This window comes from Theileria annulata, chromosome 3 (assembly GCF_000003225.4).
Source record: "Theileria annulata chromosome 3, complete sequence, *** SEQUENCING IN PROGRESS ***".
NCBI classification, from domain to species: Eukaryota; Apicomplexa; class Aconoidasida; order Piroplasmida; family Theileriidae; genus Theileria; species Theileria annulata.
Window position 1 is genome coordinate 1,656,606 of NC_011100.1, and position 16,392 is coordinate 1,672,997.

General features: G+C 24.5%; 10 protein-coding genes across 10 annotated transcripts in view, besides 11 other annotated features; 5 read left to right on the forward strand and 5 right to left on the reverse strand.

The window, feature by feature from the left end:
- TA18140 (uncharacterized protein) overlaps nucleotides 1-1,516 on the forward strand; it is a gene marked incomplete at both ends in the record, with an annotated part of 1,893 nt that extends 377 nt beyond the window's left edge. The window contains 7 exons of the mRNA XM_950361.1: nucleotides 20-154; nucleotides 189-235; nucleotides 361-453; nucleotides 509-641; nucleotides 705-808; nucleotides 914-1,087; nucleotides 1,183-1,516. Of these exons, the coding sequence (XP_955454.1) occupies nucleotides 20-154; nucleotides 189-235; nucleotides 361-453; nucleotides 509-641; nucleotides 705-808; nucleotides 914-1,087; nucleotides 1,183-1,516 (1,020 nt within the window). The remainder of the gene's footprint in view (nucleotides 1-19; nucleotides 155-188; nucleotides 236-360; nucleotides 454-508; nucleotides 642-704; nucleotides 809-913; nucleotides 1,088-1,182) is intronic.
- A 264-nt stretch (nucleotides 1,517-1,780) lies between these two features.
- Nucleotides 1,781-3,136, reverse strand: TA18145 (uncharacterized protein; the record flags this gene model as incomplete). The annotated part of the gene is made up of 8 exons (XM_950362.1): nucleotides 1,781-2,009; nucleotides 2,155-2,280; nucleotides 2,308-2,390; nucleotides 2,436-2,492; nucleotides 2,526-2,678; nucleotides 2,718-2,783; nucleotides 2,863-2,976; nucleotides 3,011-3,136. The coding sequence occupies 8 exons, from the start codon at nucleotides 3,134-3,136 to the stop codon at nucleotides 1,781-1,783; spliced, it is 954 nt and encodes a 317-aa protein (XP_955455.1).
- A 150-nt stretch (nucleotides 3,137-3,286) lies between these two features.
- TA18150 (uncharacterized protein) lies at nucleotides 3,287-3,633 on the forward strand (the record flags this gene model as incomplete). Its single annotated transcript, XM_950363.1, has 3 exons — nucleotides 3,287-3,299; nucleotides 3,333-3,389; nucleotides 3,419-3,633. 3 exons carry the CDS (start codon nucleotides 3,287-3,289, stop codon nucleotides 3,631-3,633), a joined length of 285 nt encoding a protein of 94 aa, XP_955456.1.
- Nucleotides 3,353-3,389: a sequence feature (1 probable transmembrane helix predicted for TA18150 by TMHMM2.0 at aa 12-34).
- Nucleotides 3,419-3,450: a sequence feature (1 probable transmembrane helix predicted for TA18150 by TMHMM2.0 at aa 12-34).
- A 137-nt stretch (nucleotides 3,634-3,770) lies between the features above and the next one.
- TA18155 (protease, putative) lies at nucleotides 3,771-5,429 on the reverse strand (the record flags this gene model as incomplete). Its single annotated transcript, XM_950364.1, has 3 exons — nucleotides 3,771-4,814; nucleotides 4,854-4,936; nucleotides 4,964-5,429. The coding sequence occupies 3 exons, from the start codon at nucleotides 5,427-5,429 to the stop codon at nucleotides 3,771-3,773; spliced, it is 1,593 nt and encodes a 530-aa protein (XP_955457.1).
- Nucleotides 3,807-3,875: a sequence feature (7 probable transmembrane helices predicted for TA18155 by TMHMM2.0 at aa 10-32, 176-198, 213-235, 304-326, 346-365, 460-482 and 497-519).
- Nucleotides 3,918-3,986: a sequence feature (7 probable transmembrane helices predicted for TA18155 by TMHMM2.0 at aa 10-32, 176-198, 213-235, 304-326, 346-365, 460-482 and 497-519).
- Nucleotides 4,269-4,328: a sequence feature (7 probable transmembrane helices predicted for TA18155 by TMHMM2.0 at aa 10-32, 176-198, 213-235, 304-326, 346-365, 460-482 and 497-519).
- Nucleotides 4,386-4,454: a sequence feature (7 probable transmembrane helices predicted for TA18155 by TMHMM2.0 at aa 10-32, 176-198, 213-235, 304-326, 346-365, 460-482 and 497-519).
- Nucleotides 4,659-4,727: a sequence feature (7 probable transmembrane helices predicted for TA18155 by TMHMM2.0 at aa 10-32, 176-198, 213-235, 304-326, 346-365, 460-482 and 497-519).
- Nucleotides 4,770-4,814: a sequence feature (7 probable transmembrane helices predicted for TA18155 by TMHMM2.0 at aa 10-32, 176-198, 213-235, 304-326, 346-365, 460-482 and 497-519).
- Nucleotides 4,854-4,877: a sequence feature (7 probable transmembrane helices predicted for TA18155 by TMHMM2.0 at aa 10-32, 176-198, 213-235, 304-326, 346-365, 460-482 and 497-519).
- Nucleotides 5,334-5,402: a sequence feature (7 probable transmembrane helices predicted for TA18155 by TMHMM2.0 at aa 10-32, 176-198, 213-235, 304-326, 346-365, 460-482 and 497-519).
- Nucleotides 5,352-5,429: a sequence feature (Signal peptide predicted for TA18155 by SignalP 2.0 HMM (Signal peptide probability 0.731, signal anchor probability 0.116) with cleavage site probability 0.386 between residues 26 and 27).
- A 249-nt stretch (nucleotides 5,430-5,678) lies between these two features.
- TA18165 (uncharacterized protein) lies at nucleotides 5,679-8,048 on the forward strand (the record flags this gene model as incomplete). The annotated part of the gene is made up of 13 exons (XM_950365.1): nucleotides 5,679-5,784; nucleotides 5,814-6,009; nucleotides 6,040-6,105; nucleotides 6,135-6,282; nucleotides 6,312-6,656; nucleotides 6,753-6,818; nucleotides 6,890-7,051; nucleotides 7,080-7,186; nucleotides 7,229-7,277; nucleotides 7,308-7,333; nucleotides 7,491-7,603; nucleotides 7,634-7,742; nucleotides 7,844-8,048. 13 exons carry the CDS (start codon nucleotides 5,679-5,681, stop codon nucleotides 8,046-8,048), a joined length of 1,698 nt encoding a protein of 565 aa, XP_955458.1.
- A 235-nt stretch (nucleotides 8,049-8,283) lies between these two features.
- TA18170 (adenylosuccinate lyase, putative) lies at nucleotides 8,284-10,237 on the forward strand (the record flags this gene model as incomplete). Its single annotated transcript, XM_950366.1, has 7 exons — nucleotides 8,284-8,470; nucleotides 8,534-8,607; nucleotides 8,926-9,108; nucleotides 9,140-9,262; nucleotides 9,366-9,506; nucleotides 9,623-9,936; nucleotides 10,036-10,237. The coding sequence occupies 7 exons, from the start codon at nucleotides 8,284-8,286 to the stop codon at nucleotides 10,235-10,237; spliced, it is 1,224 nt and encodes a 407-aa protein (XP_955459.1).
- A 113-nt stretch (nucleotides 10,238-10,350) lies between these two features.
- On the reverse strand, nucleotides 10,351-11,412 carry TA18175 (ribosomal protein s9, putative; the record flags this gene model as incomplete). The annotated part of the gene is made up of 7 exons (XM_950367.1): nucleotides 10,351-10,439; nucleotides 10,482-10,645; nucleotides 10,730-10,785; nucleotides 10,878-10,979; nucleotides 11,046-11,234; nucleotides 11,266-11,349; nucleotides 11,380-11,412. 7 exons carry the CDS (start codon nucleotides 11,410-11,412, stop codon nucleotides 10,351-10,353), a joined length of 717 nt encoding a protein of 238 aa, XP_955460.1.
- An 85-nt stretch (nucleotides 11,413-11,497) lies between these two features.
- Nucleotides 11,498-12,374, reverse strand: TA18180 (small GTP-binding protein Rab1, putative; the record flags this gene model as incomplete). The annotated part of the gene is made up of 5 exons (XM_950368.1): nucleotides 11,498-11,680; nucleotides 11,740-11,896; nucleotides 11,971-12,113; nucleotides 12,144-12,239; nucleotides 12,291-12,374. The coding sequence occupies 5 exons, from the start codon at nucleotides 12,372-12,374 to the stop codon at nucleotides 11,498-11,500; spliced, it is 663 nt and encodes a 220-aa protein (XP_955461.1).
- Nucleotides 12,375-13,885: 1,511 nt separating this feature from the next.
- Nucleotides 13,886-14,698, forward strand: TA18185 (uncharacterized protein; the record flags this gene model as incomplete). The annotated part of the gene is made up of 3 exons (XM_950369.1): nucleotides 13,886-14,259; nucleotides 14,336-14,534; nucleotides 14,564-14,698. 3 exons carry the CDS (start codon nucleotides 13,886-13,888, stop codon nucleotides 14,696-14,698), a joined length of 708 nt encoding a protein of 235 aa, XP_955462.1.
- A 225-nt stretch (nucleotides 14,699-14,923) lies between these two features.
- On the reverse strand, nucleotides 14,924-16,240 carry TA18190 (uncharacterized protein; the record flags this gene model as incomplete). The annotated part of the gene is made up of 9 exons (XM_950370.1): nucleotides 14,924-15,018; nucleotides 15,181-15,192; nucleotides 15,283-15,450; nucleotides 15,534-15,596; nucleotides 15,627-15,663; nucleotides 15,694-15,783; nucleotides 15,814-15,875; nucleotides 15,971-16,075; nucleotides 16,120-16,240. The coding sequence occupies 9 exons, from the start codon at nucleotides 16,238-16,240 to the stop codon at nucleotides 14,924-14,926; spliced, it is 753 nt and encodes a 250-aa protein (XP_955463.1).
- Between the last annotated feature and the right edge of the window lie 152 nt (nucleotides 16,241-16,392).

A 16,392-nucleotide genomic window follows, 5' to 3' on the forward strand; every position in this document is an offset into this window, starting at 1 on the left:
TATCATTAATATATAATAGTATGAGATTTGTGATATAATGATATATCCACTTGATGATAATAGAATAGTATTAATACAAACAAATAAAACTACAATTATAAAGAAAAAACTTGATGAAATATTATTAAATGATTTTGAATATACAATGAAAAGAGTTTTAATACTTTAAATATTTTAATATTTTTTAGATAAATGGTGATGATCAAATTTTATCTAGATGTTTCATATTCACATTGTATATCATAATATTATAATTATACTATAACAATACTATAACAATACTATAACAATACTATAACTATACTATGATTATACTATGATTATACTATAACTATACTATAAGTATAATTAATGGAATAGATTATGTAATATGTTAAAAACAGGAAAATGGATACATGTTGGTAAATCAATGGATTATTTAATATCATCAAATTTCAAACATTCAAATGATAAGTTATCAATATATAATTAATATAGAAATTTTATATCATTTGATTATATTTTATAGAAATTCAATAGCATTTTCTTGTAATATAGAAAATATAGAAAGAATATTAAATGAACAAAAATTAAAAATAACTATAAAAATGATAATATATATAGTATTAATAAATAATATACAACCAAATAATATAAATAAAGTAATTAACATAAATATAAATTAGATTAATATAAATAATGTAATTAATATTTATGTAAATTAGATTATTGGTAATATGGTATTATGTTTACCTAAATGTAATTCATATGCAAAAATCAATTCATATAAAAATTCAAATAATAATAAAGATTTTCTAATTTCATATTGGTATCATCAATCTATCTAATAATATATCTAATTATCTAACTAATAATCTATCTTATCATTTATTTAGTGAATTATTTGGTTATTGAATGTGTTGAAATTTTGTAGGAGAAAAACTAATGGATATTATTTGGAAGAAAAAGATGTAGAAATAATTGTTAATGTTACATTTAAAAATACATCATATGATTATCCATTAATATTATTACTTAAAAATCAAATTACTATTCTACCATTCAAAACACAACAATATAAACAATCTACAATTAATAAAATATTCAAGTAATCTAATAATATATATAATTAATTAAACTATTATATATATTCAAGTAAACTAATAATATACATATAATTAAACTAATTATTATTATATTTAGTGATATTGAAAGTTTGGGTGAATATAAAATTGAGTATATAAAAGAAATGAATAAATTGGAGAATGAAATTGATGAATTAAGTTATAAATTAAAATGGATATCACAATCAAAAACAAAATTATTATTACCACCAATAAATACATATGAAAATAAGAATTTTAGAAAAAATAAATTACCACCAATTGAATATTGTATAAAAAATAAATTACCACCAATTGAATATTGTATAAAAAATAAATTAGATAAATCTGATGATTTCAATATTGATAATAAAAACATTCTTACTAATCAATTCTGGTCCAATGTAAATCAACAAATTGATAAATTCATTTAATATATATGTTATACTTATATGTATAAGTATATTGGTATGTGTATAAGTATATATGTATAGGTTTGTGTATATGTATATGTATATTAGTGTGTGTACTAGTGTGTATATATTATATGTTATATACAATGTTAATATATTTGGTAATATACTATACTATACACAATATACAATACTATACTATATACTATACATCTAATACTATATACTATATACTATATACTATAAACTATACACCTAATAACCACTACCATATACAATAGTATATTATATATTAATAATATTGGTTAATGTAAAATTAGTAATATGATGAAATGATAATCCTAATGGTGATAATAATTTTGATAAATTTATTAATTCTTCATCAAGTTGTGATAAATTTAAATCCAGTTCCAATTTATCTTGTGAATTTATTTTTATTATTGTATCAAAAAACTCTTGAAATACTCTGTTCACAAATGTTGATAAATTTACATCAATATCACCAAACACATTTCTAAAATCATATTATCCAGTGGTATATAGAACTATTACACTTGTATCTTGAACAAACTTATATGTTAATGAAATTGGATGTATATATTTCAAAATATTAATGCAATCTTCTAATGAACTAATAATGTTATTAAATTGTGAAATACCTTTGAATATTAACATTTGATTTGAGTACACAGGAATTGAAGGAATTATTCAAATAATCAAATCTATTCATAAGAAAACCAACAGATATTTCATGAACACTTGATAAACCAATTTTCTTAATAAGTCTAATAATATTTAAATATAGAAAATACTCTATTATCTTAGTATTCTCATCAAAATCATTACTAAATGATGTAAATAACTCAAATTCCACTGAAACTAACAAGTTTCTAACCTAAAAAAAAATAAACACCGTTAAACAAATATAACTATATTGTACTTTGTTTGATAGATATAAACCTAATTCACTTTGAATAGAATCATTAGAGTTTAGAACCTAATTATACATTAAACTTGATAAACCAATTACCTTATTGATTGATAGTAAAAATGACAAATTTGTATCATTCAATTCAAAATTGTTTAAAAAGTTTAATAATGAATTTAAATATTTGTAATCAGGATATTCCGAATTAATCTCTGTTAATTCTTCAACAATTCTAGTTAATGATTCTTCCAACTCCTACATTTTCAATTATATAAATTAATAATATTAAGATACCGTAGATTTATGTGATAATAAATTAGAAGATTTAATATCAAAAGCAATTTTTGATAAATTCCCAACCTATCAAATTTTTAACAAAATTCAATAATTTATTCAATAATTTATTTAATAATTATAATATTATAAATAGAGTAATAACATGATATAATGAATTGTTGGTATAATTAATATTATTTAAAGCGATAGGAGCAGATTTTAGAACGAAACTGTGTAAACTATTCCGTAGTGATTCATCATCATTTAATAATTTATCCTATAATTTATATAAAAATTATTTTAAAACAAACATATGTAGATGAAATTTCAGTATAATCTTTGGATAATAATTGTAGAAGGTAATTGGAAATTTCACTACACTTGTTAGAATCTGTTAAATGAGTACCAGTAACTATAGAATACAAATCAACATTCATGTAATATATAATAAAAATTAATAATATATAATAAAAATTAATAATATATAATTCTAATGTGTATTAATTCCCCATCCTTTATAACATACATTATTATGTATATATTTTAAAATTTATTATAAATATATAATTTAAATTTCTAATAAAATTATGGTTAAAATTGGTAAATTTTTTCTGTTCACTATATAATTTATAGGACAATATTTTACTAGACCTTCAATATTCCATAGTTTATTATTTGGAACAGTTTCTGGTATAAATTAATATATATAATCTTATTAGGTGTGGTATTTTATTCTTCTTATATCGGATTAAGAGCATTAAAGGTCAAATTTTTTGATACTGATCATATCGCTAGGCAAAGTAGGTGGCGTTACTTGGAAAAACAACAATTATATCAAAGAGAATTAGCTCAAGATATGAATTCCGCCTATGTTGCAACCTTAGTTGATGAATATGATCCTGTAGCTCTAAGAACTCCAGGAACACCCATGTAATTCCCATTAATTCATAATCATATTCAGGGATACTAAAAATATACTATAATAATCTCATATACACTAATATATACATATTATTATATACAAATAGTATATTATATTATTATATACATGTAGTATATTATATTATTTTATTATATACCAGTAAGTGAACCAAAAAAGATTCTAGAATTCCATAATGAATGTATTAGAATAGTGATTAATATATTATCATTATTTAATTGAATAAAAGACCATAAAAGACCAAGTGAGAAAAGTTGTAGAAATGAATGAGGACTAAGATGATTAATTGAAAAGATGATAGATGATGCGATAGAAGAATAGAGAGTAGGTAAAAATGAATTAAATAATTTAAATGTAAAAACACGATATAATAATTCTTCCCACCAAGGTGCTGTAAGACATGGTCCTATAGAAGTTATTAAAATTGGTATAGTTTCATTAGTTTCACAAATATTAGAAATCTGTTCATCAGTCAGACTAACTTGATTTTGTATATCAAAAAATTTAAGAAATAGATAATAGCCTATATCTGCAAGTTTATATATAGTATATGAGGAATAATAACCCATGAGTACTTGATGGACCCATAATTTACTCAAATCTAATTTATACCAAGGATTAGATTTGGAAAATATTGGAAACATACAAGATTTCAATATTAATGAGCCTATAAAAACCCAAAACAAATGACTTGACATTACTGAAAATGATTTCAACATACCAACAGATATTGGAAAATCAAATGCTGAAACTAATAATAATAAACTATCAATAAATTGTGAAAAATATGAAGAAACAATAAATGAACCTAATAGTGATGTAACTACCATTGAAATTTTAAATTTTGATCTAACAGGTAATTGAAAATATTTTTCATCCAAACTTGTTTGGTTAATGTTTACCATTTTCGATTTATTTGTTAATTTATTATCTTCTAACTTTGATTTTAAATTATTATCTTCTAACTTTGGTTTTAAATTATTAGTTTCTAAAGTTGATTGTGTAAAGGTATAATCTTTTAATATATAGTATAGAATTGGTATAGAAATAAGAGTATCAAGTGTAACTTCAGTACCAAGACCAGAATTAAATGGAATTAATTGATATGGTAATACAAATCTACACTTACTTAATACAAGTGTATGTAATGCTGAACCAAAAATCATAACACAAAACTGATCAAAAGTAGACAAATTAGATAAACTATTTTTAACTTTTGATAATTTAACTGTTAAATATTTGTATGGATTTGATTCTTTAACATTTTTCAGAAATTTACTTACATATAAACTTAAGTCTGATTTAGTATTTAATAATTTTACACTTGTAGTTAATGATTGTTTTTTTAATTCATTCGGTAACGGAGTTTGTTGTTTATCCAAATGTGTAATTGATTTATCTTTAACTAATTTACATTCAGTTAAATTGTAATTAGTATTAAATTTTGTAAATTTTAAAACATTAGTATTAATAAATCCTAATCTTCCAAACTTATAAGGTACATGATTTATATTAGTAAATGGTATACTATTGATACTAGAGGATGGTACACTTCCAAACTTAGAAGATACACTATTGATACTCGAGGATGGTATACTTCCAAACTTAGAAGATATACTATTGATACTAGTAAATGGTATACTATTGTTAGTAAATGGTATAATTGTTTTATTAATGGGAATAGTATTATGATTGAGTATATTGATTTGTATAGTCACACACTGTTGTAAGTGTATCCAATAAAAAACTGATATAAAAACAAATTTCAACCATCTTCCATATTTATTCATTATTTTCATCCAAAATTGTTATTCATGATTTTTAATAATTTTAATTAATTATACATAATTAAATAACCTTCCATATGAATTATCCATACAAATTAAAATTAGTATACTCCTAAATTAAAATTAATCTTAAAATTTAAATTAGAATAATCTTAAATTAATCCTAAAATTATCCTTTAATAATCTATAATCTAATTATAATTATAAAACTATTATTTACATTAATGGTGATGTGTAAGATTAGTTAATAAAATGTATAAATTGTATAAATTTGATTATAATTTAAATTATAAAATATTTGGAATAGATTTAAAAGATGAATCTAAGAAGGAAGGATTAGATCCTGATATATTTATAGGTATCTATAAAATAATAATATTATAATAGAAATTGCAATAAATGAGACTGAAGAACTTTTAAAATTAAATAATAGTTTCTTATCTCAAAAATTAAAGGATCCGGACCTACAAGAATTTTTAAAATCATTTATTTGTTTAGCATTTCCATTTTATAGTCCATATGTCCCATATGATGAAATATTAATTGAAAATCCATTGCATAGTAATATAAACATTATCGCAAAGTATAAATTATGAAATCTAATTATTTATAGGAATGTATTGAATATATTTTTAAAAGCATCAAAATGTTCAAGTAATGAAACATTATGTAATTTAGGGTAATTTATTAATATCTATGATGATTTAGATTTTCTGATCCTAAATTCATGACAAATTTAATTAACATGTATGGAAGAAATAATGAGAAAATAGTAAATGAAATTATCAAATCTTGTAAAATGGTTAATAGTAAATTTATTGATCAATTGCTTGGAGTAACACATACATTATTTCAGGTAAAAAATTTTGTACACTAATTGTTTAGACTTTGAGTGATATATATGAATTATTAAGATCATTTGATTCTTTAAATAATTATAAAATATTTGAACAATTGACCAGTGGTTCAATTTTGTCAGACCGTTCAACTGGTAAAGAATTTGATAAAGTATTTGTCAATAATGAACATATAATGTTGGATATTGTATCTATACTTGAAAGTGTGTTAAAATTTACTCCTCAAAGTTCCGTTTCTTATTTCCTCAGACTTGATATTAAGACTAAACATGGTATTAGTAATCTTGAACAAGTTCTCACCAACTGTTATTATTTATTATTATATCTATATCAATTAATGGTTCAAACTAAAGAACCCATTTATGATATTAAGGTTAACAATTCGATATACTAATATCAACATGATTTAATTGTAGTTACTAGGTAGTTAAGGTACTTAGGTAGTACTAGGGTATTAGCTAGTTAAGAGGTACTAAGTACTAGGTACTTAAGGCCTATTAAGGGTATTCTAAGGGTATTTGGTACTAGTACTATAGTTATTCTAGGGTATTTTGGTACTTCTATGTATAGTTAATTCTTATTTATTGATATTAATACTGTATATAGAAGTATGATAAGGAATATATGACAAGTTTTCAAATATGTGTATACTATAGATGCAGAATATTTATACTTAAGATACTGTTGAAAATAGTCGAATTTAATATCCTTTCTTCACCTACAGATTCAGCAGAATATTCATTTAATTGGTTATTAATCTTCATCAAGGTATAAATTCAGTAAATAATATGATTAGATGGGAGGAGATCAATATAATATAGACCGAGACCTAATAGTTCAAGATTTTAATGAAATTAACTTTTCAATATATGTCGATGAATGGAATTTAATAAACAAAAATTGGTAAGTCCACCAATATTATTACTTGTTCTGACTCATTGTTAGGAGTGAATCTGAAATAAGTCAAATGAAATCATTAGTAGTTAATGTTAAGGTAATTTTTTCCAACATTATTGATGTTTAGGATAAAAATATGGAACAAACTATAACGTAACAATTTAAATATTTAGTTAAACTAATACTCTTAACTACCTAGACTAGCTAGACTGGTCTTAATAGCCTTAGATAGCTCTAATACTCTAATACCCTTATATAGCCCTTAACTACTTAATAACTACTTATTATTGTTGATAATTTGGAATTATAGAAAAATAAGAGAAATAACAGAAATAGAAGATGAACAAGTGATAATAAATTGTTTGAATAAACATGAAAATGATATAGATTCAACAATAATTGATTTAATAGACAATTTTACAAGTAATAAAATTATAATTAATAATAAATTAGTTAATAAAAAAACTAATAAATTGGCTACTGAAATTGGGAAGAAATCTGTCGAAAAATTATCAATATCATATATACCAACTGAAAATAAACAAGCAATAATGAATTATTGGTAATTTCCAAATAAATATAATATTTAATAATATAATTTCTAATATATAAATTTCTAAATAATTTCTATTGAATATATTAATTACTAATATATATATTTAGGGATTATATAAATGAAAATTGTGAAATGTATAATGATGATAATGATGATGAAGATGAAATACCATTAAATGTAAATTTAAATATTGATGAAATTTCACAATCTGAGGGATCAGAAGATAAACCAACACAAAAAGGAAGAAATTTCTATAGAAATAAGGAGAATCATAAAGCACACTATGGAAACCATCATAGAAGAGATAGGTAAAAATTATTCTATTCCCAATTTTAATCATAGACATCGAAAAAAAATGCAGTCTGGAATGTTAAATTAATAATTTGAATAATTTTATAAAATTGTAAAAATACACAATTTTCAAATATATTATTATTGTAGTGCCTAGAATATATATTATATTCATTTATAATTATCCTCTGTAATATAATATTTAACAGATCTAATTATACTTATTTATAATAAGTATATATTAATTTATTGCTGGATGATGTATAAATTGAAATCAATTGGTCCCATTGATGGGCGTTATTATAAATATACCTTCAAAATTTCAGACTATCTTTCTGAATATAAAATAATTTCAAACCGAATCTTGGTGGAAGTGAGATGGTTACAATATTTGGTTCGACTAGGAATTACTCCAATTAAATCATTATCTCAAGAATCCATAAGTTTGTTTTAATAATTAAGATAATTCTCAGATTTTCTCGAATCTCTATGTCACATTTCTGAAGATGAATTACAAAATATTATCGCACTCGATACCAAGATGATGCATGATGTTAAAGCTGTTGAATATTATATCAGAGTATTTTTATATATACAAATTATATAATTATGGAATCCCATAAGGGATATTAACTACTACTATGTAATTAACTAATCTAACTACAGTAATTAACTACTCCTAAGTAATTAACTACTCCTAAGTAATTAACTACTCCTAAGTAATTAACTATTCTTAAGTAATTAACTATTCTTAAGTAATTAACTACTACTAAGTATTTAATTAGTCCCCTAAGGGTATAAGATACTCCCGGAGGGATTAAATTAGAACCCAGTAAGGGAACTTAGTACCTATATTACTTCTCCTATCCCCTTAATAATCTCATTAATTATATTGTAGAAAAGATTTGAAGTTGATGGAACACCAGAATTAAAAAAATTAATCACTTGGGTACACATATTTTGTACCAGTGAAGATATTAATAGCCCATCATACTCAATGGGTATAAGAGATTGTATGAATTATGTAGTGAAACCATTAATGCTACAAATCATCTCAACATTGTGTAAACTCGCTTTAGAAGTAATAAATAAATATTAAAATTGTATTATAGAATGCTAGAATGCCTATGTTATCTAGAACACATGGACAACCAGCAATACCGACAACATTTGGGAAAGAAGTCTCCACATTTGTTTACAGATTATCATATCAATATAAAAAGTGTATCTCAAATGTATGTAAACACATATTATATTGAGTTTAGATTGATTATTTCGCTAAGTTTGGAGGCGCAGTAGGAAATTATAATGCACACTATTATGTATTTCCTGATTTAGATTGGACTGGCCATGTTCAAAATTTCATCGAAGTATAAATTATGGCATATATTAGTTTATAGGAACTTGGACTTAAATATCAGCCTTATACAACACAAATTGAGTGTCATGATTTTATATCAGAATTGTCCGATAGTATTTGTAGATTCAATACAATCTTAAAAAACATGTGTTTAGATTTCTGGTTATACAATTCAAGGTAATTTAACTATAATTTAATGATTATTAGAGGATTACTGAGGTTAAAAAATGTTAAGGGTGAAGTTGGAAGTAGTACAATGCCTCATAAGATTAATCCTATTGATCTTGAAAATGCGGAGGGGAATTTAGGACTTTCAAACTCATTATTTCACTTCTTTAGTACTAAACTACCAATGAGTAGAATGCAAAGAGATCTTTCAGATTCTTCAGTACTAAGGAATCTAGGAGTAGCATTTGCACACTCAGTTGTAGCTTATAATTCTATCCTCTCCTCTCTAGAGAGAATGTATTTTGATGAATCCACTTCCAAACTTGAAATACAAGAAAATTGGAATATACTCTCAGAACCTGTACAACTCAATCTTAAAATGTATTTGTTTATTAGTAGAGTTATATAGTTATATAATCTCTTAAGTATATATAATCCTATAATAAATACTAAAATATACCCCTGTGATATACATTTTAGGATGGGACATATGGATGCATTTGAAAAGGTATTGGTATTTACAAGAGGATTTAATCCATCAAAAGATGAAATGTTAAAGTTTATAGAGGAAAATTGTGGAAAAGATTCGAGATTATTGACGTTAAAACTGGAAGAATATCTTGGAATTGCCGAAAAACTCGCAAAAAATGTTGTAAATTATCTTCCCAAAGAATTAACATAATTCTTAAATCTTTAATCTTTAATATTTAATATATATGATTTAGTATAAGGTTTAGTATATAGTATATAAGATTTAGTATATATAATTCTTAAGCCTTTAATATTTGTGGTATATTAACGTTTAACCCATTTCCTCTGTGCTCTAGCACCTATTCTACCAGGCATTTTAGGCATTTTTTGTCTTAAATCTTCATATAATGAATCTAATCAATTAATTAATAATTAATTTATAATTTAGAAGAAACCTTTTAAATAATAATGTAATGAAGGATTAGAATTAACTAAAGCTCTAGCAACTGCAAGTCTTGTAGCTCTAGATTGACCAGTAGTACCACCACCTTTTGTCTTAATAAAAAGATCATAAACACCAGCACAACCTGATATATAAAACGGTTCCAATACATCCATACTAATTAATATTAAATATGCATAAAGTAACTAATATATAGTAAAGTGATCAATAAGATAACTACTATAATTGTGAGTATGGTACCGATTATAGAATAAAGGCCAACGTTTATAAAGATCTTCTTCACCATTAATTTTAACCTAAAAAATGTATTAAAATGTATATAAATGTGTATAAATGTGTTAGAATGTGAAAAATCTATATAAATGTATTAGAATGTATAAAAAAATACAATTCCTGAACCACGATTAAGTATAACATGACTTGTAGATCTCATACAAGTACCAAAACCTTCAGAATATACACGCCACCAATTATTATTATACCAAAACAACTAAATATATTATTATATAGTTAATCACTAGTAAAATAATTTTATAAAATTAAATGTGTATAATACGTTGAGAGAATTTGGATCAAGTTTGGATGCGATGATTTTATCAAAATTTGAAATTTCAGATTCTGGTTCAATTTTCATATTAAATTCTGAATTTTCAGGTTCAGGTTTCAAATCTTCAGATTCAACTTCAGAAGAATCCTGAGTAGACCTGTTTTTGAAAAAGTTACTAATTAGAAACGGTGATTTATCCTAAAAATAGACATCAGAATTTTAAAAAAACATTGGAAAATGAAGGAGAATAGATGATAAGTTTTTGAATCTCAGCTTTTGTTGTAATTCCGGCCTCTTTTGCCAAATATAACGCCTAACACATTTCCAATATCAATAAACTAACCTCATCTAATGATAATACTCTTTTAATATTCATCAAATAATATAATAAATATAAAATAGATAATAAATATAAAATAGATAAAATGGATAAAATAAGATATAGTGTGGATAATATGAGATTAGGTACATTTTCCTGATGAAAAATTCATTTTCTTAAAAACAGAAGATTCTTGACAGCTATCTGAGATGCCACGATTAGTAGTCACTTTGGAGGCATTACTAAGATTAACAGTAGAGGTAGGAGCATTGGAAGGATATTGAGTAACTTTATCCTTAAGTGCCTTAGCAATAGTAGTAAATGCCTAATAAAACAAATTATAAAAATTATATATAAATAATATATAAATGATTTAAAAATTACCTTTTCAACATTACTATCAGTTTTAGCTGAAGCTTCAATATAATTCATATTATTTTGTTCAGCAACATGTTTTGCTTCATCAGCTAAAACTACACGAGAGTCAACCAGATCAATTTTGTTCCCGATTAATAATTTACAAACATTCGATGTAGCATATCTAATAAATTATTAAAAATAATAAATTTTATATTAAAAAAATTATATAAAAAAAGTTTAGTAATATAAATATACTTATCAATGTCCTGTAACCATGTCTCAGTGATATGGTCAAATGAAAGTTTATTAGTAACATCGTAAACACAAATAATGCCATGAGCACCTCTATAATAAGTGGAAGTAATGGTCCTAAAACGTTCTTGGCCGGCAGTATCCCACTAAAACTAAATAAATTCATGTGAACTTACAATTTGTAGTTTTATAGTCGTATTATCTATTTTTACAGTTTTTATCTTAAAATCTACTCCTATAGTACTCATATACGACTCACTATAAGTATTATCCTAAAAATTATTAATATAATGAATTAATATAGTGAAAATAATAATTAATACCGCAAATCTAAGTAATAAAGATGATTTGCCGGTGCCACTATCACCAATTACTATAATTTTAAACAAATAATCATACTCTTTCATTTTTAAATAAAAAGTAATGAAACATATAATGAGTTATGGAAATATGAAAAGTTGTTGGGAGGCTTAATAATTGAAATACACCACTCCATAAATAAAATTATGTTATTTTCTAGATCCTAATAATTAAAAAAGGATTTAAAATGTTAAGATTCGGAACATTTAACATATTATGAATATTGATTCTCCTCTGAAGAATGAATTCAAAATCAATGACAATTCCGATCTTTGTTTCAGGGAATATGACCATGAATTATGTCAAGAATTCCAAATAAACTTCGTTTCTAATTTTTCACGCCTTCTCAGTTCCACTTCATTATGTAACATATTACAATCCCATTGCAAGGTTTGATTAAATGATTTTAATTTTTTTATTTTCAGATTCTAGTCATAAACTCAACAATTCCACTCCTAAAATGTCTTCAATCGATGGGAAATTATCGTAACTTTCATTTAAAATAATTTTTATTTTAGATCTCGACTTTTGCTTTATTTATGATGTTGAATCTATGAGTATTACTGGATACTTGGATGACTTTTCAGTTATCAAAATTATTTCAAATATTGATAATTATATCAATTTAACTTGTGGTCAATTATTAAGTATTTTCTATATTCATAATGATTTTTAGAACTTGACAATTCATTTGTATTACATAAATTACCTGTAAATTCAAATGCATATCAAGGATTTGAATATTCCATTACAAATATGTAAAATTATATATATTTACAATGTGTATATACTGGAATAAATATTTTTTTAGGGCAAATCGTCTATTTGTTTGGTCAGATGATAGAAAAGCACCAATTGGATTTGTGACACCATTTTGTTATTTGTATTATTTAGTAAAAAATTTAAGAGGAAAAAATAAATTACTTGAATTGCCATTAAAATCAATCGATGTAAATAGTGATTTTAATAAAATTTCACAACAATCCACTCTTAGAGAGGTAATATATTAACATTATAAATGATTAGGGCTTGGAATTTCTAAAATTTGAAGATAATTTAGGATTAATTGATATTAATGGTTTGTTAACATGTGAATAAATATGTCTAGGGAAATTAGTTGATGTTTTAACAAGAAGAAAGGTGGCTTTTTATGCCCTGAAACAAATTGGAAAAGAAGTATGTGAAATTTAAATTAATAAATTGTAGTCACAAGTATTACTATCCACACCGTTGAATCAATTAACAACAGTAGTGAATAATAATTTTAAGAATAAACATCAATCACAGGTAATTAGTGAAGTAATATTTATATTCAGGTCGATGGTAGAATTTCACTTTATAAGGCCATCGCTTATATTTTAGTGTCAAATGACAGAATATTGACATACACGGATGAGTATGTTTAGATAAAAATTTTAATAATTTAATTTCAGGAATGGCGATGATTTTTTGGTCACAATCTGGGATATTTTTCGATTTCTTGGATTCTCTTGAAATGTGGGAAATCTTTCCATAATTTTAATCTTCAAAATTAATTTATTCCCAAAACCTATATTAAATGTTATTAAAAATTATTATATGGTTGTGTGTAAAGTTGGTAATATCTGAGGTGAAGGAAGATGTGAATGAGAGTGGTGTCGTTGGAGAAGTGGTTAATTTTAAAAGCGTAATAGCAAAAGGAGGTGTATCAACATCATTGTTGACAATTGTACCAAATTCTTCTAGTAAGTCATCAATACTGTTTTTGGGTGATAAAAACTACTCAATGGGTGTTGATTCCTTTGGAAATTTCTCATTCAACGCTCAAAATACACCAATGCTAATAATAGACAATAATCAAACTATTTCAATGCATATGCCAACTTTTTCTGCCAAGTATATAAATAAATCTAATAAATGTGTAAATAATTATATAAATAAATCATTGAATGTGTAAATAATTATATAAATAAATCGTTATGTGTGTAAATAATTACTTGAAACACCGTTAATAATTGTGTAAATATAGGAATATGGAACTTGGAGGTGATCTTATCATCCAAAATGTGTCTCAATTTAGAATGATTTGGAGAGAAGATTTTTCAGAATCTAAAGGCTGGAAAGGAACAGGTTACAACAAAAGAATAAATTTATGTATAGTTGGGAAAATTGGAGTCTCAAATTGTTCAGGTGTACAGATGTTAGGAGGATTTAATTTCTTCTCAAGAGTATATGATAGTAATTAAAAATATTATAGGGATTTGTAGAAAAGACTTTTATCGAATTACCATCGCATAAAGAACTTAGAATTAGAGCTAATTATCATTTTATAGACCGTTGGGTATGGGATAATTGGTATATAATTCATAGGTTGGTGAGACTGGATATATGAAAATGAGTATGTCTGATGGTTTAATGGAATACGTTTGGACTGAAAGGTGAAATTCTCCAATAATAAATTCGTATAGACATTTCCATCAGGAAGGAAATACAATTAACATTTGCGGAGGTAAATGTGCAAATTGCAACGTAATTTAGATGAAACGGGAGATGACAAGTTTTCAACACCAATAGTATAAAATTCTCATCATATTAATTAATAGGATGTAACAATAGTTCATGACTCTGAACGATTCACTATATGTAACTCAAATAATAAATTTATGACTTTAGTGTTTGGCTCAACTTTAATTGGTGACTCATCAAAACAGTCTTGGGGCATATCAGGACTTGAAATTTACATTAGATAATTTCAATATACTAATCTCCATCATCAATATTCTAATATATATAACGTCATTAATAAGTTTTGTGTATAAAATTAGTTGAGAGGTTCAATTCTGAATTTTTTAGTCCCAGCTCTTAGTCTAGTACCAATATTTTTACCTAAAATAATTGAGAAATTGTAAAGTTACCATCTAATACGAGACAAACACGTCCCATGTTATCAGGTGAGTAATGTTCAACCATCTATACAGAGATGAAAATGGGTGTGAAAAACCTTCCAAGCGTCAGACATAGTCGAGGCTAAAATGGCAACTAGAGTTATACAAGTAGTATTACTAGAAGCTTCCTCCTTCCCTGGCACATTTCTCAATACTATCAACATCTCATTTTTAGCCAATTCCTTCAATGAACGTCTTGCTACAAATATTCAAAATTAAATTGAGATTGTAATTTGAATAATTATGTAAACAGTTGTGTAACATTTGTATAGTGTGAGTTACCTAATTTTCTTAGTGTTTGTAGTTCGTTGAATTCATCTTTTGAATATTCCATTGAAAGATTGACTAAAATGAATAGTTTCAGATATAACTTACGTAGTAAATCTTCCAATAGTGAAATCCACATATTCTCCTACATAATAGTTAAAAATCCAGTCAATACCTCTTTGAGCCATGAGGAAACATCAAGTTCAATGGTATTGTCAGGATGAAATTCAAGAAGAACTTGTAAAGTTGATAGAGGAGTTCCAGTCTGAAGTAAAATATTAACTAAAAACAATACCTGGCATGAAAATAGCCAAGGTAATGATAAATATGATTCATCCTCAACTACACTCAAATCAACTAAAAAAACAATATTAGTCTTTATGAATTATAAAATGTATATTTATGGTATAAACATAAAATGTGTAAATGAATTAATAGAGTAAATATGATACGGGGAACATTGAAATCTTCATTAAGTGAATCTTTTGAATTTGAATTGTCTTTGGATAATAAATACTGCTCTAAATTATAAATCCTCCGTTCCAGTCGTAATTTCTCTAAATAAAACGTGAAAATCATTAAATAATATTAATTTTTATACCCTTTTCTAAATTTTGAATCCCATCATTTAATTCCTTAACAATAGTCAAGAGTGGATCATACTTGGTAAGGATAAACGACTCCAAATCAGTCAAATTTGAAGTTACAACCTCCGTTTCCATGTTAAAAATAATAAATAAACATGATATATAAAATAAAATTATAGAAAATTGAACAAACAATTTACATATTTTTACACATTTATTAAACCCAATATTAAATAATCAAAGGTGTGAAATGAGCTATCACACTGTTTAATGGATATTTTTACAAT